This window comes from Octopus sinensis, linkage group LG30, assembly GCF_006345805.1.
Source record: "Octopus sinensis linkage group LG30, ASM634580v1, whole genome shotgun sequence".
NCBI lineage: Eukaryota > Metazoa > Mollusca > Cephalopoda > Octopoda > Octopodidae > Octopus > Octopus sinensis.
Window position 1 is genome coordinate 7775124 of NC_043026.1, and position 21258 is coordinate 7796381.

Sequence of the window (21258 nt, forward strand, 5' to 3'; positions counted from 1 at the left end):
GGAGGATATCCCCAGTGACCTCTAATATGATCGATAATGGAAGGATTGTGAATATCTCGTGTTTATTTACTAATTTCCATAATCTTCTCACGGTTTATTTACTTAAAAAAACTGTTCCTTTTCACCTGACAGATCTAATACGCTAATAAAATGATATCATCTTTCCTAATGAAAACCTAGCGCTAAATGACACTTAATCTAGGTGACCGCAAAGATGATCCCGAAATTGGGTCACAAAAGTAGTTGAATAGCAGAGTTGTGTCCCTTGGAAAGTAGCAGTCTCTAAAAACCAAAAACAAACAAAACTCGTCTCAGTTATGTCCCTTGGTTGTGTCACTCTTTAACGTTGCGCCTGGAATGGCGGCAACCTTGTCTGCGAAGAAGAAAAAGATTTACGATGGAATTTTTATGGGTTTCTCTGTTTTACTTCATTTTAAAACCACAAAACAACGACGACATTAAACTCAGTTAATCGTCCATTGCTGTCGGTGAGACATTAAAGCATCAACAAGGACAATGGAGGTGAACGAAGCTCATGTCGACACCCTGCTGAACATGGGTTTCCCCAGCGAAACCGACATCCGTCACGCTCTTCGTTTCAGCAAGAACGATCTGAACGATGCGGTCGCCTACCTCACCGATGACCACTCCACCACCAACTACGACCATTTGGACACACAATTACAACTGTCATCACTTCGTACGTCTCCTGAGTCGTCTTTGGTCGGCGGCGGCGGTGGTGGAGGTGGCGGCGGCGGCGGTGACCAGCTTTTGCCCCACAACCGACTCTCGGGCCTCGATTTCTTTAAACCTCCCTCAGAACACTCGGATGATATCCTCACCGGACCTGAGGTCAGTACCCCCTTTTATTACCATCATCATTTCTCTTCATCTCCCCTTTCTCTCTCTCTCTTCCCAATAACCTCTCCAATGCTCTCCCTATCAATCTGCCTCTCATAAACACATTCTGCTTCCCTCTCTCCTCGATCTCCCCTACCATCTTAACCCCCCCCCTCACTATTTACATTAAACAGCAGCATGGCTTCTTCAATCACTTGGAAAAGGAAGAAAAATATACATTTCTAACGTATGCGCCTGTATATATATATATATATATATATATATATACGCACGTGTGTGTGTGTGTAAAAATTGTAGGTGCGTAATTATGCTGTCTTTGTAGATATATAATGATGTATATATACTTAGGTGCATGTGCTGTGTCAAATAATTGTGTACACATTTAATTATGCACGCTTGTGTTTTTAAGTATAAATATGTTGGCAAACAGCTGTATACACACGTGTGTGTGTGCTTATATAAACTATATATAATGTGTATGTGTATACGCACACATATATACACATACATACGCACATATAACTAGCTGTCTTTAAGTGCACTTACTGTATAAACTATATACCTAGTGTGTATATGTATGTGCTTATATAACTCCATAGTTGTGTGTGTGTATGCTTATGTATATATTAATAACTGTAGACTATATACCTAGCTATTTGTGCGCGTGTGTATGTGCTTCTATTTAATTGTAAACGTAACTGGCTGTGTGTGTGTGTGTATATATATATATATATATAGAATGTCTTTTTTATATATAGCTGTATAAATTATATGCCGAGCTGTGTGGGTGTATATATATGTATTTGTGTGTTAATATATAGCTGTTTATACTATACACCTGACTGTGTGTACGCAAGTGTCGATAATTCCATCTTTGGTCAATGCCTGTCTACACACATGGCGCGCGTGTGTGTGTGTGTGTACATATTACACACCCATCAAACGGTGTTTTTTTTTTTTTCTCTCCACTTCGATCCCTGGATTTTGGTTCCTGTTTCTTTTGAAATCCTGTCTTCGAACTTGTTCCTAGCCCCATGATGTAGCTAGGGAATATCAGCCTAGTCTTGCAGCTCGCTAGAAATCACAGCTAAATCTTACTCAAACCACGCCCTATTGTCTTAAATAGCAATCGACAGCGTTGAACGACTGAAAATATAAACGGCAGTATAACAGGATGGCCACGGCTGGAAAATTACCAATCAAGATTAATCTTAGACCAAACAACAACAAATTCTTGTTTCTTTCAATTTTTTTTTTCTTCTCTCGTTTTAGTCGGGGATTGTTCGCAGATTTTCGCTTTTTCAATACCTTAAAAAGTTCATTTCCTTCGCGGTCTCCTATTATTTATTTATCTATTTATTGTTTAGTCAAAGCAAGAAGGGCAACCCGTAGGGCCTTTTAATTTTTTCCGGTTTAATCGAGACGGATTTTGGGTAGAGGTGGAGAGGGAGGAGGGAGGTCAGAAGCGACCCCCACGCCAATGACTTGGCCCCAATATTTCCAAGAGTGATTCCGAACACCACTTGATTCTGGGGATCACTTTATTGACCCCAAGATCCCTTGGTGTTGGGGTCAATAAAGTCAGGACAATATGACTGTCTGAAGGTGGCAGATGTGTGATAATGTAGTTTGTGGTTGTTTAGCCCCAGGTCTGGCCTGCACCAAACAGACTTATGATCAAAGATGTTCCAACCATTACGTTCCCATCTTTTATTCAGGCATAGTGTATCTCGGACTACATTATCTAATGTGTCCTTCCTAACTGTTTAGTCCCAGGTCAGTCTTTATCCAAAGATGTTCAAGCCATGATCACCCTTTCTTCCTCCCCAATTTGCTAGGACCCACTTCCACATTTTCCTGTTTGCCCTTTTATTTAAAATGGTTTGGATGTAATTTGGAGATCTGGCTGCTATTTTTTTGCAAGACAAACAGTTGCATAGAGGACCCTTTGTTTATTCTGTGGATGACAGCCTAAGTTACTATGTGTGGCACCTTAAAATTCTGTAGTTAGTACTCTGAGGGACTGCGGGGAGTACCAGTAGGTTCTATAGCTGAGTATCACTAGAGTCCAGTAGCACTAATCCTAAATACACTCAGGTACTCTAGAGAGTACCACTTAGTACTCTTGCTGATCAAATCCAAATTTTGCAATGATGGGCTTAAATCTTGTTTTATTGCTTTTTTAAATAATATTTATTTGGTGGGAGAAGGTCCATGCCCATAGCCCTTTACTTGCCTCACACAACTGTGAACTTGTAAGTCCAGAAACCCAGTATCTGTAGAACACTGTCACTTTGTCAGTTATGAGTATGAGTGTTCCCATTGATCCGGTCAATGGAACAACCTGCTCATGAAATTAATGTGCAAGTGGTTGAGTACTCCATATACATGCATACCCTTAACGTAGTTCTCAGGGGGATTCAACATGGCACAGAATATGACAAAGCTAGACTTATTGAATTACAGGGTGAAAGGCAGATTGTATGCTGGCTGTGTATATATAGCCGTGTTACATGACAGTGAAACATGTGCTTTGAGTACAGAGGAGTTGCAAAAGTTTCAAAGAAACGAAGCTAGAAATGCTCTGCTGGATGCGTAATGTCAGTGTGCATGCACGACAGAATGTAAATGGTTTAAGAGAAAAACTGGGTGTAAGAGGCATCAGATGTTGTGTGCAAGAGAGAAGACTATGTTGGTTTGGTCATGTCATGTGTATGGACAAGGACAGCTGTGTGAAGAAGTGTTGCACTCTAATGGTGGATGAAGTGGTAAGACAGGGTCTTCAGATGCTGGTCCTCAATGAAGAAATGGCAAGGGACCAGGAGATGTAGCAATTTGCTGTACTTGATGAGTCAATCTCTGTAAAATTGCTGTCTTCCACACTTTCATGCTTGTCCTTTATTCAGTTGCTGATGCCAGTTAAAAAGTAGCCATGCTGGTGCCATTAAGAAGAGCATCCAGTCCTAGAAACCATGCGAAAACAGACAGTTGCCATCTGGACAGCACCCTGCTAGCCAATACTATGTCAAACTGTCCAAACTATGCCAGCATGGAAAGCAAATGTTAAACGATGATGATGTACAACTCATTTTTGCCAGCTGAGTGGACTGAAACAATGTGAAATAAAGTGACTCGCTCAAGGACACAGTGTTCCACTGGGAATCGAATTTACAACCTTATGATTGTGAGCCGAATTTCCAAATCACTAAGCTACACTAAGCCTTTCCAATCTATTGAGCAGACGTTAAATCAAAGACCTTCGCCCAAAATCAACATCTTGTTCTTAGAAACAGAATTACTTGTGTCAGATTGTCTTTCATAAAAGCCCTTAAATTTAATTTATTTTCAAATTCAAATGTTATCATCATCATTTAATGCTCACTTGCAGGGGTCAGGAAGAATTTGTCAAGTTAGATTTCTTTGGCTAGTTTCCGTTCCTGTTGCCAGTTCTCACCTGTTTCCAATTAAGATAATATTTGCCCATGACCAGACATATCTTGGAAGATTGGAAACGAGAGACACCACTCGCTGGATGGTGGCACTTGTTTACAACTCTCACATGATGTCAGATCGAAGCGATAGTAACACACACACACACGTGTAGGCACGTATATGAAGAGTTTCTTTTGGTTTCCATCTACTAAATCCATGAAAGCAATGCTTTGCTTGGCCTGGGCTATGGTAGCAGATACCTTCTCATAGTGCCATCCAGTGGGACTGAAACCAGAACCATGTTGTTTGGAAGCAACCATGCTCATGCCTGTCTGTGAAATTAGGAATTTTCCTACTTTATATTACATTAAGTTGGAGTCAATACAATTTTATAGACTCTGACTCTAGGAACTCAATGCTTGCTTCTGACTTTATGACTCCTCTCCTCCAATATGTTGGTTGCAGCCCTTTATTATAAAATCAAACAGAGCAAACTACCAACTTTTTTGTGGATAGCAGGGATTCTGTGTCTCACTATCCCCTCCTGTCATCAGCCCTTTTGTTGTATTTACTGGGATTGAGGGTGAGAGTGTGAAGTAGCTATCATTAGGGTGTCAAATAGAATACCTTTTGGTATTAACTCCAACCCTCTAAACTCAATGTTCAAATCTTGCTGTGATAAACTTTGCTGCTCTTCCTTTCAGGGGTTGATGGCCCCACTCTAGAGCAGCGAATTGGTGGACCTGTTTCAGGGTCAGGTTAGTTGCCTTTGCAATATTTATTCTGACTAATGCCTTTGATGACACTGGGACCAGCTTTGCTTTCCTCTCCGACATCATCAGTGACGCACAGACAGGAGACTGACATTCAAGTCAGAAAGGAAGGCAGTGCTCCCGACCCATTACAGGGTCTCTTTGATTGTTTTGTTTTTTTTGTGTGGTGAGTGGTCAAAGAGAAATGGAGTCAGTTGGAGTCCTAGACTCTTCTGCTAAAAATACCTGATGATAAATTGTCTCCCTCTCATGTGGGCCAGGGGGGGAATTTGAACTTGGGATGCAAAGGGTTGGAATGAACCCTAAGGCATCCAGTTCCCCCAATCACTGCTCTAGATTGGTATAGTTTTATATTGACCAGGGAAGGATGGAAGGAAATGTTGACCTTGGTGGAATTTGAACTGAGAACATAGAAAAGCGTTCTATCTGAAATGCCAGTTCTTTTGCCAGTTTGATGGTGTTTCACAAAAAGCTTTATGGAGGTCTGTCCCTGAAGGACTTTACAGCTGCAGACTTTCATGTTCGTTCATGAGTGAAGCAGGTTTTAAATGTGGGAGGGATCTGTCACTGCTTTAAGGCATGAAAAGTCCATCAAGCCCAGCTGGCTCTGACTCACAGAACCTAATGTAGTCCTCTGTCCTGGGTAATGGATCCCCAGCAAGGGGTATACAGCCTAACCTCACTGCCTTAATTAGAGGAGGTCCCTAATGTGTTCTGGTGATTCAACAGTCTTCTAGCAACTCTTTGTGCCAAACTGTCACCTGTGCACACCTTTGGTTCATATCACTATGGTTGACTTGCCCCCCCCACCAAAAAAAATTGCTGGACTTGTGCTAAAATTTGAAACCAATAATTAGCAGGAGTCAGATGGGTTGCCCTTCTTGGAGATGGGTACACTGTTTCCAAAGATTAAGGTTGATCCCTGTCTAAAGGGAGAGATTGTTGAGTTTGGTATGTGTAGGGGCTATGTCTGGGGATATAGTGTTTGTGACTCATGGAAAAGGACACCATCAGGACTGGTGACCAAAGGTACTTCTCTACTTGACTTGTGTGTATGCAGGGTGGAACAGAAGATAGAATTGTTGGACACTTGTGAAATCTGTGTTGTGTGGAGTTGGCTGGGAATCAGGGAGTGAAGATGGAAGCTTCCTCTATGGGGTTTCTGCTCACAGAAATATCATAGTTGTGATATTGGAGGTAAAAAAATTCTGTAAAAAGGGTGGAAATATTTTTGGTAAAGAACCCAAGGGATTGGTTGCAGGTTGAAAGGTAGAAATAGTTGAGGGCTGTTAAGTCATGTTTTGTGAATTGGATTGTGACTTTGCAAATGTGTGTTGCTGGGTAAATGCCATCCAGTTGGGTGGGTGATGGGTAAGTTTTGCCAGATGTTGCTTTTTGCTTAAGTAACTTGAATTATGAGTGGACCTCTTGCGGCATAGAATTTTTTGTTGGGTCAGGGCTGTGGAGGGACATGCCCAGAGTGCTAGTTTTGGTAAGCTGCCAAGCTTTTTCCTCTTCCCAGCTGAAGAGGTTTTTGTCTTACAAGTTACTTGATGACCCCCGTCAGTGCTGGTGCCACGTAAAAAGCACCCAGTGCACCCTGTGAAGTTCTTAATATTAGGAAGGGCATTAACCATGGAGCCTCATGTGGGCCCTGACTGTACCAGCTCTGGTCAAACCCATGCCAGCATGGAAAACTGATGTTAAATGATGATAGGGGTAGTTACGATAAAACCAGTGGAGTCACCCACAAGTCATCTGACCTGAAGTTCCACAGGGTGCTGCAGACTATGGCAGAATTTTGGGGTTGGATGATGTTTAGGGAGGAGATGAGAGGTTTGTAGTTTAGGTTAAATGGAGTTTGGAGGTGAGAAAGAGATCCAGGGAGATTGGGGTAGGGGAATGTTTTGCAGGGGTGATTATATCTTTTATTTTTACTGGTTTCAGTTATCAGATTGTGGCCATGCTGGGGCACCACCTTATTGGGTTTAATCAAACAAATCGACCCCAGTACTTAAATAAGTACCAGGTCAATAAGCCTGGTACTTATTTTATCAGTCTCTTGCTGAACTGTTAAGTTACAGAGATGTAAACAGATCAATACTATTTGTCAACCGGTGGTAGGGGACAAACACAGACAAAAGACACACAGACACACATAGTTGAGATGTTTGAGTGCAGACATGTAGATGTATGCTGTGTCCAAGAAGTACAATGGTGGGGAGCCTCAGCTAAAATGCTTATGGGCAAAGGACACAGATACAAATTTTTTGGGGTAGGCAAAAATGATGGCCTAGGAGGTATGGGTATTTTACTAGCAGAGAAATGGGCGGATAAGGTGATCAAGGTAGTCAGGGTATGTGATAGGATTATTAATCTTAGGATACCTTTGTTTGATGTAACTCTGTCAGTTATCTCTGCATATGCTCCACACACTGGGCATGCGAATGCTCAGAAGGACTACTTCTGCGAACCCCTTCTGAGGACTACTTTGATGACAAAAGATGATGTTCTCATTATGGCAAGGGACTTCAATGGACATGTTGGAAAACACTCTGATGGATTCCAGGGTGTGCATGAAGGCTACAGCTTTGGTTCCTGAAATGATGAGGGGATAAGGCTGCTGGAGTTTTGTGATGCTTATCTAACTTCAGAAAACCTGCCAACCATCTGATCACTTATCAATCCGGGGTGCATACCAGCCAGATTGACTACATCCTCCTCATCAGACACACGGACAGATATATGCTTGTAAATTCCACTTATGCCCAACTCTTCTCTTAAGATGCTTACACTCTAATAATCTTGAACCCCAACTGCCTCTTACAACTTGTGTCAGATGTCACAAAACTTGTAAGACAATATCTGGATTTGAAAGACATAAGCTATTCGTTCAGAATCAGATTCCAGAGGGCAAAAGATGTAGAAGAAACTCGAAAAAATATATGAAGACCCGTTGAGGCAAGTGAGGATCAGAATTGGAATCGATCAATGGAAATTGCAGATGTGTTACCAGTGCCGGTGGCATGTAAGAGAACCTTCCGTTTCGGGACCGTTGCCAGCACCGCCCCGACTGGCCTCGTGCCGATGGCACATAAAAAGCACCATCCGTTCGTGGCCGTTTGCCAGCTCTGTCTGGCACCTGTGCGGGTGGCACATAAAAAGCACCCACTACACTCTCGGAGTGGTTGGCGTTAGGAAGGGCATCCAGCCGTAGAAACACTGCCAGATTTGACTGGGCCTGATGAAGCCTTCTGGCTTCACAGACCCCAGTAGAACCGTCCAACCCATGCTAGCATGGAAAACGGATGCTAAACGATGATGATGATGATATATATATATATAATAGTAATGATATGAGGGAATATTTCTAATTTATCATCATCATCGTTTCATCCGCTTTCCATGCTAGCATGGGTTGGACGGTTCAACTGGGGTCTGGGAAGCCAGGAGGCTGCACCAGACCAGTCAGATCTGGCAGTGTTTCTACAGCTGGATGCCCTTCCTAACGCCAACCACCCCGTGAGTGTACTGGGTGCTTTTTATGTGCCACCAACACAGGTGCCAGATGAGGCTGGTGAACGTCCACGCTCGGATGTTGTTTTTTTATGTGCCACGGACACAGGTGCCAGACGAGGCTGGCGAACGGCCACGCTCGGATGGTGTTTTTTATGTGCCACCGGCACGGAGGCCAGGCGAGGCTGGCACGGCCATGATCGGATGGTGTTTGTTACGTGCCACCTGCACGGAGGCCAGTCGATGCGGTACTGGCTACGGCCACGTACGGATGGTTTTCTTATGTGCCACCGGCACTGGTACCACAAAACTACAAATTCCATTGATGTTCATCGATTTTGATTTGATTTTATTTTAATTTGATTTATATATATATTTTAATTTGATATATATATATATATATATATATATAATCCTTATCATCATCATCATCATCAGTTAACATCTGTTGTCCATGCTGGCATGGGTTGGATAATTTGACTGGGCTGGCATGCTGGAAGGCATGATTTGGCATGGTTTTCTACAGCTGGATGCACTTCCTAATGCCAACTACTCCATGAGTGTAATGGGTGCTTTTATCTGCCACTGGCATGAGTGCCTTTTGCGTGACACTGGGGTGCGTTTATGTGCCAATTTGCATGACACCAGTATCTGCTGCAACTGTGATTTTGCTTGGCTTGATGGATCTTCTTCTCAAGCATGACTTATTGCCAAAGGTCTTGTTCATTGCCTTTGTGAAGCCCAACGCTCGAAAGGAACTCAGCCATGTTGCCTCTGTGAATAAATATTTAACTAACATTATTTCAGACAAATCTTATTAGTTAAGATGGTTAAAGAATGTACAAAGAAAATATTCAAGGAAAATTATTAGTCAACTGTGTGTGTGTGTATATATATATATATATATATATATATATATATACACACACACATATACACACACATATACATGAATGTACAAGAGTTGGCTGAATAGTTCATAGGATGACCAAGATATTCTCAAGGAATTCGACCAAATGAGGTTTATTTTTCAACCTAGTCTCCCTTGTTGTGCCCATCCTTCTTCCAATGATGTTGCACTGTTTGGATCTGATTGATGAAAAAGCATTCATCTTGCTGGTCAAAAAAAGGTCATCAACAGCACAAACAACATCATCATCCCTGCAATACTGGTTCCCAGCCAAGTGTTTTTGCTGTTGGCAAACAGATGATAGTCAGATAGGGGCCAAATAAGGAGAATAGGGAGGATGAACAACCAGTTCAAAGACACAAACATGCACAACAGCCATCGAAACCAAGGATTTATGTGCTGGGGCATTGTCCAGATGAAACAAGACCCCTTTTGTTAGTTTTTCTGGCTGTTTGGTCTTCATAGCCTTTTGTAAATGCCTTAACAAGTTGGCATGGCACTCTCCATTAATAATGTGGGCCTTTTGAAAATAGTCAATAAACACAATGCCTTTTGCATCCCCAAAAACTGAGGCCATCAGCTTCCCTGCAGGTGAAATGACCTTGACCTTTTTGGAGCAGGTGAGGAGAGGTGTTTCTATGGCACGGATTGTCTCGTTGTCTCTCTAGCTCAAAGTAATGAACCCAACACACACCCTGCATTAGGAAACATTCAAGAAAACCAGCTGAATGTTCCCTGTCAAATTTTCCCATGATGTGATTGGCCTGGTGCACTTTTGGTCAGATGTCAGAAGATGTGGCACCCACCAAGCAGAAACCTTCATCATGCCAAGTTCATTGTGCAGAATATTCTCTACTCCCTCACAGGATATGGCTAACAGCATTGGCTATTTGAGTTATAATCAATCGCTTGTTATCCATCACTATGTGGTGAACATGATCAATGTTTACCTTGGCGGTGGCCATTTCAGGATGTCCTGACATTGGGTCATTTTCAAGACTCTCCTTTTCTCTCCTAAATTCAGCTGTCCCCTTTTGCACTGTTGATAAAGTTTGAGTGTCCATCACCTAATGTAGCAACCATGTTAGTATGAACGTCTTTGGGGGTCTAAACCCTTTTTCTGCTGGTACTTGATAAGACCAAAATGCCAAATTTTGTCCATTTTCAAGAGAAGTTGTTACTAGTTACATCTGATGTCTTTGAACAGTCAGATGTCAGTTTACCTGGAAAGAAACAATGCAGTTATGAATAACAAGAGAGGAGAAATTAATACATTCAAGATTTCACAGCTCTAGCATCACTCCTTCATAACCAGCCAATAAACTTCCAGCCCAACCTCATATACATCCATGTATATATGTTTGTTTATGTATTTGCAAGTCTCTGTATTGATTGTCATATATATATGTGTGTGTGTATGTGTTGATGTGAGTATTATGGCCATGTGTGATATTGTTTGAGCAACAGCATGTTTGTGTCTCCTGTCAGCAACAACAATAGTTGGATGTTGGGTTCACCATGTGAAGAACAGCAGGAAGCCAAGGTTGGCAATAGAAAGGGCCCCCAACAGAGGAACACTTCCACAACAAGCCTCTTGTAACTCATAATGAGGATGATTATGATGATAGATAGATCTCATTCTCTCAAACTATTGTGTATGGGGGAAAGGAAAATGAAGACATCTCAAATGATATATTTGAAATAGGCATCAATGAACACTCCACAATCAGCGTTGTTAATAGTGTTAACTTTTTGAAAAGACTATCACATGGAATGCAAAAAAAAAAAATGCATATTTTTTACTAATGGCTGCATTGTATATGATTGTTTCTTTAACTTCTGCTAATTCCATTCTCAATGTGGCTTGAGTATATAACTGTCCTTTGAGACTGCCCTTTCCCCTTTGTGGAAAAAACACTGACCCCTGCATGACTTACAGACTAAATCTATGCCAGTGTTTCTTTCTTGACCCTAGAAGTTAGTGTGCACCAGAGGGGTCAGCACATAACCATCTGTCATTTCTCCTGTTAGACTTTCAGTCTTGATCAAAGTTTTCCTCATCTGAGAAGAGCCAAAACATGCCATATTCGTCAAGGATTTTAATCTAAATAAACGCTTGGCACCAATCAAATGGTTTTCTTGTGTCTTTGCAGACATGAATTGGCTTTTCATCAGTTCATACAATTTCTATCAAATGTCCTCAGTTCTTATAATTCACTCCGACACTTGAAGTTCTTTGGTGATGGTCATCATTGATTTTCTGGGATTATCATCAATATTGGATGAATGGGGGTGTCCTTATTGTCTTCGAATGTTTACAATATTTTTTCCTTTTTTCTCTTTGATGCAATGGAAACATTCCTGTCAGAGGCTTTCAATTCCATCTGAAGATTTTCCAACATTGCGAAAGTTGACAATTTCTAAATTGCTTTAATCTGCACATTTGGCAACAACGACTGCATCTCTTTTTGTTTCTGGTGTTAGCATTTTATCTGCCATGGGGGACCCGAAAGAAATTAAAACCTTTTAATTGGTTTGAAGAGAGTAATATACTGACATCTTAGTGTCCTCAAATACCCTTGTGTGTGTGTATATATATATATACACTAAAGTGAACAAGGGCACTAATCGGCACCAGTATCGCTAGAAATAAGAGTCAAAACAACTCAGTAGCCACAAAACACACCATCTCACAATGCAAAGATCTGAAATCGAAAGTGTAGGGCACCTCGTCCAGTGCAGTAACAACTCTTGCAACCTATCACTCTAGATTGCTGTTTTATTTTACTAACTCTTGAAGGACAAAATGTCAAGTACGCTATGGCAGGATTTGAACCCGAAATTCAAGAAACCTGAACATGTTATAGTATTATGGTCAGTGTTGTAACAACTCTGTCAGTTTGCTGTCTGTGATTGCTCAGTGAGTCCTCCCCTCCAATCTAGGACCAACAACAGAAGGACAAATTAGTTGTGTTGCAACCACAAGCAATGAAAGACAGCAACTCCGGAACATTGTGGGGAAAAGAGAGGCTGATCATCTATGGCTGTGGTCAAAGGAAGAAAGGTCTGGAAAAGATGGTCATAGAGGAAATAGTAGAGTGTAGTATATGAAGAGTCATGCTAAGAAGGCAATGGGCGGACAATATCAAGAGCTGGTTGGATAAGAGTAGCAAGGAAGCTGGAGATCTTGTGCTTAATAGGGAAGATTTTTGTTGTAGTTTCATGAATGTGGTTGAGGCATACGATACGAAATGACAATACAGGTGTTTGATATCAGAAAGGTTAGAGAGTTCAAATCCAGCCGTGGCCAGTTTAAGCTTTCCATCAGTTTACACACAATTGGTTGCAACAAGGAAAACAGAAATCAGTTTGGAATTTCTAAGGCACTGGTTCTTTCATTGCACCCTTTTGTCATGTCTGGCCAGTGTTGCTCTGCCCCACAGGAAGAATATAATGTGAAATAAATAACATGAACAGACAACAGGCAGCAGAAACTGTTTTTCTGTAATTTAATCCTTTTCTTAAAATATTTCAGTTGAAATTCATTGTTTTTGTTTTAATGTTGAAAATGAGGAAGAATTTAGTAAAATATTTTTATCATAATTAATCTGGTGTTTGGAGCATTAATTAATGTGAAATTTCGATGGAAGGTTTTAATTGAGATGACAGTAAAACTGCTAATTTGTTACATAGAATCAAAGGTAGTCCTCAGGTGTTTGATATCAGAAAGGTTAGAGAGTTCAAATCCAGCTGTGGCCAGTTTAAACTTTCATCCTTTCCGGGCTAATCAAATAAAATACCAGTTATGTTTTGGAGTTGATAAATCGACTTTCTTTCCCCTTAAATATTCAAATCTACAAGTCAATCTTTATAGCCAACTTAACTTGAATTTATTACTAGAATACTGAGTACTGTGTTATTTACCATGAAAGGGTCTCTCATATGGACAAATGGTGCCTAAAAGCACACATATTTCTATTGCTGGCAGACAAAGATCATCTGCTACAGGCACCAGAACTGCCAGATCGCATGATTTCAACATGCCCTGTCTCCTCAGTGGCTGGCATCTGGGAGCTGCATTCCAACCAAATCTCACTGCTAATCATATATAAAGCTTTACAAATCAGACTAGTAATCTTCCTGTTTGAAAAACATGCTACATAAATATGTATGCACACACACACACAACACACACACACACACACACACACACACACACACACACACACAGATAAAGTGATAAAGAAATAAAATATGAGTGTGCACGTGCGGGAGGAATATGTGATCAACCGCAGAATATCATGGAAGGAACTTTGGGCTTGGGAACAAGCAAGAACATCCTTCTTGATCAAGTCTACCTTCGACGTTCTACCCTCACCGGCGAACTTACTCCGGTGGAACATAAAAACAACCGATGTGTGTAGATGTGGAGAGAAAGTGATGGTTAGACATGTTCTGTCAGGTTGCAGACTAGCACTAGAAAGATATACATGTCAGCATAATCAAGTCCTCGGCATCATAAGCGCAGCACTCAAGGATAAGATCGAGAGGTACAATCGGGGAGAGTACCCAAAAGTAGAAAAGTGCAGGAAAGTATACTTCCACAAGGAGGTAAAAGGATATAAAACCAGGCATACAAGTATAGTATATGAGATAGACGAAAGATGAAGGGATACTGGGAGGTGGCCACGGACTTGGAAAGACAAGTAATATTTCCACTAATAAAAACAACAAAAAGACCGGATTTAGTTCTATGGAACAGAGACCAGAGAATGAGAATTTTACTAGAACTAACAGTACCTTGGGAAGAGAACACTGGCAATGCAGAGGAACGAAAGAAGAAGAGGTATGTAAAGCTAATCGAAGAATGCAGAGAACAGGGATGGAATGTCGAATATTATCACCTGGCAGTGGGGGCTAGAGGCTTCATTGAAAGGAAAATGTCAGCGCTTTTCAAAAGAAGATTTGTTTTTTCTAGCCTCGAGCTGCGTGAACTAATAAGGAGAGTACAGGAGGCGGTCGAAAAAGCCAGATTCTATATATGGCTGAAGCGGGAAGACCGAAAATGGCTTGAAAGTCTTAAACACGCCGACAGGAAATAACATCATTAGGTGAGACAAGCTGACTGACAGGTGACGGTCGTTTAGAGAATGCGTGGGCTAAAACTATGTGCCTTCACTAGTCAGTTAAGGTGAGACAGTGTCATGTGACAACTTGCTGGGGCTGCCTGCTGGAGCCTATGCGGCAAGTATTTAAAGGGAGAAATTTGACAAGACAGTCAGTCACCGGCTGACACTCGCTGACGATACATCGAAGAGGCCAGGGAACAGAAGAAAGAAGACATGCACCCAACACCAGAGCTGAAGACACCTCCGAAATAGGGGCCCCACCACGTCAAAACGGTAGAGGAATAGGGGCCCGAAACTGGACGTGGTTCCTCCTGACGATGTCTTGAGCTAACTGGATCCTATAAAGGAGCTGTTGTGGTAGCAGACCACGAAACACTGTTGTAATTCCTCCTGTGTTTGTTTACACACACTTTAGCATTAATGCATTTGAAACCCACTTGTTGAACATAAGCCAATGAAGGGGAGAGGGAGGGCTTGTCTGTGGCTGTTTCACTAGAAATAACAGTCCAGTCTCCCTCGAATCACAACCATGCCAGTTTTGTGAAGTAAACACAGTCCTGGATAATGAATTTCCTAGATACCTGTGAAAATGACTGGATTGTCATGGCTGGGTTGCTTTTAATTGTAATAAGTCTGTTGGATCATATACACCACCAAGAACAACAATATTTATAGAATGTCTAAGTCATTGACCTAAGAGTACATGTGATGGTGAGGGAGCAGAGCATCTAACAACTACCATCATCATCATCATCTGCTGCTGCTGCTGCTCAACCACTCCCTCCACCACCAGATGCTATCTACAAGTTATAAATATAAACCCAGGATGTTGGCAGGGGCAGGGGCAGTGCTATGTAATAACAGAGAAATCTAAGTTGTTTCTCTCTCTCCTTCTCTCTCTCTCTCTCTCTCTCTCTCTCTCTACTACAACTACTACTATCACCACCACTGCAGAACACCCAAATCAACAAAAGAAATGGATGTGGTAGCTAGATATCGTAGAAATAGCTGCCAAATCACCCTCTAATCGCACCCTACTTTCTTATCTGTGTGTGTATGAGCTAATGAGAGACTTCTACATGGTACCTGGACCTGGTAGAAATAGTAACCAAATTTCAGCACCACCACACTGACACATGTGCCTCCTCCTTTCTCTCTCTCTCTCTCTCTCTCTCTCTCTCTCTGTATGCTTAACTTCAAGTCAATCATGATTGTCTGTGGTTGAAACCCTTCCTGCCATGACCATCCTACCTATGTAAGTTTTCTCTGTTCAAAGTCTTTCCTCATTCTCTTTCTTAATAATCACATACGAGGGTGATCTGACTGTTGTTTCTATCAAGATGACTGAAGTGTGGTGAATGTTGTTGTGCAGGTTATGTGATATGGTGCTGCCCTCTGCAGTCAGTTCTGTTTCATCAAACATCTGTCATCCTGTTAGGGTACCTGATCATTACAAAATTTCCAAACGTGTGTGTGTGTGGATGGGTTGGTGTAATGAGACAGAAGTAAAATTTGGAAATGAAATCCTTTCACTTGCAACACGACTGAGGCCACCTCTGGTTCTGTGATACAAACCTCCTCTCTTGCAGAAATCTTAATTAAAACCTTCCATCAAAATTTTATGTTAATTGATGTTCCAAACACCACCTTAATTATGGCAAAGGTTATTTAATTAAAATTTTTCATTATTTTGAAATTTTATTGAATCAAAAGTCTTGGATTGCAACAGAAATCTGCTAGCAAAAGGGTTAAGGCTGTTATTTGGTTATTATTCCTGTTGCTTTATTGGGGAACCACCTTGAAGAATCTTACTCAAGCAATTTAACTCTTTTTCTTTTAATTAAAACCTGATACTTATTCTATCAATCTCTTTTGCTGAACTGCTACAATACAGGGATATAAATACACCAACACCAGTTGTCAGTTGAAGGTGTGTGTGCTGGGTTTCTTTCAGTTTCTGTCTACAAATCTGTTCACAAGGCTTTGGTCGGCCCAAGGCTGTAGTAGAAGACGCTTGGAACTGAACCCAGAACCATGTAGCTGGTAAGCAAAATTATCCTACAGTCGTGTCTGTTGGAATAAATCCTTCCTATGTTATCAATATATTGATAAACAATCAATTTATTTGAAATTATGAATATTCTCTACCCTTAAAGTCCACTCGTGCCTTTCTTGTAATCATCATCATCATCATTTAACGTCTGTCTTCCATGTTGGCATGAGATGGACAATTTGACTGGAGCTGGCAAACAAGAGGACTGCACTAAACTCCACTGTGTTTTGGCATCATTCATATGGTTCAATGCTCTTCCTAATACCGGCAACGTTACAGAGTGGACTGGGTGCTTTTCACTTGGATGAAATGTAGTTTGTCCAGAATGAAAATCATCATCATCATCGTTTAGCGTCCGTTTTCCATGCTAGCATGGGTTGGACGGTTCTACTGGGGTCTGTGAAGCCAGAAGGCTTCATCAGGCCCAGTCAAATCTGGCAGTGTTTCTACGGCTGGATGCCCTTCCTAATGCCAACCACTCCGAGAGGGTAGTGGGTGCTTTTTACGTGCCACCCGCACAGGTGCCAGACAGAGCTGGCAAACGGCCACGAATGGATGGTGCTTTTTATGTGCCACCGGCTCGAGGGCCAGGCGAGGCTGGCAACGGACACGAAACAGGGCGGTGCTGGCAACGGTCGCGAAACGGAAGGTTCTCTTACATGCCACCGGCACTGGTAACACATCTGCAATTTCCATTGATCGATTTCGATTCTGATCCTCACTTGCCTCAACAGGTCTTCACAAGTAGAGTTTTGTGTCCCAAGAAGGGAAGGTATGCATACGTAGGCTGGCTCCATCCCATGTAGAAGGCCACGGGTTATGGACTCACTTGTCCTGCCGGGTCTTCTCGCGCACAGCACACTTCCAGAGGACTCGGTCTCTAGTCATTTCCTCATTGAGACCTAAAGTTCGAAGGTCGTGCTTCACCACCTCGTCCCAGGTTTTCCTGGGTCTGCCTCTTCCACAGGTTCCCTCAACCGCTAGGGTGTGGCACTTTTTCACACAACTATCTACATCCATTCTCGCCACATGACCATACCAGCGCAAACGTCTCTCTTGCACACCACAACTGATGCTTCTTAGGTCCAGCTTTTCTCTCAAGGTACTTACACTCTGCCGAGTATGAGTACTGACATTACACATCCATCGGAGCATACTGTCTTCATTTCTTGCGAGCTTACGCATATCCTCAGCAGTCACGGCCCATGTTTCACTGCCATGTAGCATGGCTGTTCGTACACACGCATCATACAGTCTGCCTTTCACTCTGTGCGAGAGGCCTTTTGTCACCAGCAGAGGTAAGAGCTCTCTGAACTTTGCCCAAGCTATTCTTACTCTAGCAGTTACACTTTCAGCACACCCGCCCCCGCTGCTGACTTGGTCACCTAGGTAACGGAAACTATCAACTATTTCTAGTTTTTCTCCCTGGAAAGTGACGGAAGTTGGTCTCGGAGCATTTTCAGTGTTTATTGTTCCTGAGCATCTGCCACATACAAAAACCATCTTCCTAGTTAGCCTTCCTTTGACATTGCTGCACCTCTTATGTGTCCATAGCTTACACTTGGTGCATCTTATAGAGTTTCTATCTACACCTTTTCTACAAATCGAGCAGGGCCATCTACCTGAAGGCGTTTGTGATTTGTCTACCTTCCTACTGATTACGACTTTGGTTTTAGCTAGATTGACTTTGAGGCTCTTCGATTCTAATCCTTGTTTCCACACCTGAAACTTCTCCTCCAGTTCTGATAGCGACTCAGCAATTAGAGCAAGGTCATCAGCATAGAGGAGCTCCCAAGGGCATCCTGTCTTGAATTCCTCCGTTATTGCCTGGAGGACTATGATAAATAGGAGGGGGCTGAGTACTGAGCCTTGGTGGACCCCTACCACTACCCGGAATTCTTCACTGTACTCGTTTCCAACCCTCACCCTACTAGCAGCATCAAAATGTATAAATTATTGCATGAATTTCAATGAAACTTGTTAATACAATAAAATAATTGTTGGTGTACAGTGCGAGTGCAGAGTTTACCTGTTGTCATGTTACCCTCACCTGCCCAGGTAGGGCTGAATACAGGTAAGTTCATTACATGTAGGTGTTTTAGGTATTTTCACTTATATTTACAAGATATTAATTACTGGTCATCAATTTCTTAATAAATCATAAATAAAGTTATAAATGATTAATAAATATCACCAAATTCTGACTCACTGTTAGAGGTGTTAACGAACATTAAGCTCAAGAATTGGAGAAATTAATTGGATAAATCTCAAAAATAAACATCCGTGGTGTGAACAAGTTGTCACCTGACAGGAAGTGCTTTCTAGACTTGTTTCTCATACAGAAGAGTGCTTAGTTTCAGTCTAACAAAACAACTTATCATTTGTGGAATTAAATATTTGGTGATAAATGCAGATACCTGTAGTCGAGAACTTAATAAATACTTTGCTTTGTCAATTGTGATTAACTGCTGTTAACAATAATTAGTTTACCTTACCATACCAGGGAGCATCTACATAGTAGCCAGATGTCCCTTACTAACTAAATTAAGAAAAAATACACTAAAACAATTAGATCTTCAAGATGTATAAATAAATATACATCAGTGAAACTTGTCTCTGATGAATCCACTCTCTACAGATATACTGGGGGCCACTGGTGTTACAATTCTGTGAATGTCAATGGAAGAAACTTTTAATTATTTTTGGTTTAGAATTAATATTAAGCAGTATTTCAATTTTATATTGAAGGAAATATTGAACAAATATTAAAACATTAAAACACAAGTGTAATCATTACTTAAACAGTTTGTTCAGAACATAAAAAATGTAATTGGTAATATTGTGGTTTGCTTTTGTATGAGATAATCAGCTGTATGTAATCAATAATGCAATGGATTTCAGGAGGAAATAAAAGCCTGTGGAATTGCTCATTACTGGCTGTTTTCAATCTATAAATTAATGATTGCCATTGGTTAATTACTCTATCAAGTCATTTCACTCCCAAATAATTATCGTTTCCTTGTGATTAGTACTTTTTTTAAACATGGTACATCAAATATTGAATGAGAATCAAAGAATTTAAGAACAGCAAAACTAAATTCATTTAATTTCTTTCTAAATTTTATTGATTGGATGAAAATATGAGTTTCCAGTAGAAAAATAGAGTGAAGTATCCCTCCCCCCTTGAAGCAGTAAGTGGCCCAAATTGAAAACTAAAGATAATAGAATGAGGCCCTTAAAAGGCATGTAATCTGGCCCTTGTAGCTCAATCCTAGCTCATCCCTGTACATCAGTCATAATAATTCTTTGTTTGTCAGCCCAGTCATTAGACAGTTTACCATTGTTTTTTTGTTTTTCTAGAAATCTGCTAAAGACCCTTCAATTGATTCTGTGCCCCCTTTACTCACTGCTGAAGAAGAAACAAACTATGAGTTTCCTGTCACTAATCTCTATGAATTGGAAAGTCGAGTGTTTGTGGATCAATGGTCAATCCCGTATCGTAAAGAAGAATCCCTCGGCAAATGTCTCCTTGCTTCCACTTATTTTGCAGAAGCAGGTCAGTATAAATGAACACTTTTGTTATTGTTTCAGGTCTCTGCTTCCCATGCTTATCTGGCTTTGCTGGGTTATCATGATCTCAGTCAGTTCTTTGTCATAATTATTGCCATAGTAGATAGGTCAGAGGACTTCTCATGGATTCTACTTTAAGCATAGTTTCAATGGTTCGTATATTTTATCATGGCTCCAAATGTAGCCATCCTGACTTTTTTCTTTGGGAGATATTATTTAAAATAACCTTAACTTCTTTGTGAAAAAGCTCAAGTTGTAAGAATCCTTACTCTTCCGTAATTATGGATTTATTAAACATTATCTACCTTCATATCTGTTGACTTCACTTAAGATTTTCAACAGATTTTTTATTGAAATTATAACCAGCACTGATTTGGTTACAGAATTTTCTATCTGAGACGTGAGATGTTAACAAACAGTGAGATCAAAAATGGGAAAAATGGTTAATGGGTGTATATATGCCATATTTCATCAGCACCATATCCTCCAGCGCATCAACCATCCGCAAAGTCATTACTTAAATAACCACTAAATACAGCAGTGTAACGTTATTGGATACACTAATTTCATACATTAAACACCTTCTTGGCAGCTGGTATGTGCATATTAATGACTTATAAAGATACCTTATTCCATTATGTGACCATAATATGCTACAAAGTATATTTAACCCTTTCGTTACTGTATTTATTTTGAGATGCTCTGTGTTTCTTTCAATTATTTTAAATATAACAAAGAATTTAGTAAAATGACTTAGTTATCATTTAGCTAGTGTTAGGAACATAAATTGTGTCTAAGGTTTGGTGGAAGATTTTAATTTAAAATTTATGAAAACAAGACATTTGTACTACAGAGTCAGAGCCGGTTTCAGCCAGGTTGGTAATGAAAGGGTTAAGTAGTCGGATACAAAACTTCATAACAAATATGTGCTGGCTATAATTTCTATAGAAAATCTGTACGGATAACCTTAACCTGTGATTTAATAGCACTGCTAACACAGTAGAAAATAGTATT

General features: G+C 40.8%; 1 protein-coding gene across 3 annotated transcripts in view; it reads left to right on the top strand.

Moving 5' to 3' along the window:
• The first annotated feature begins 316 nt into the window (after positions 1-316).
• LOC115226303 (ubiquitin carboxyl-terminal hydrolase 24) overlaps positions 317-21258 on the top strand; it is a 148601-nt gene continuing 127659 nt past the window's right edge. For all 3 annotated transcript variants that reach the window (XM_029797297.2, XM_029797298.2, XM_036515375.1), the window contains exons 1-2: positions 317-852; positions 20035-20230. In XM_029797297.2, the coding sequence (XP_029653157.1) occupies positions 517-852; positions 20035-20230 (532 nt within the window). In that variant the 5' untranslated portion in view covers positions 317-516. The remainder of the gene's footprint in view (positions 853-20034; positions 20231-21258) is intronic.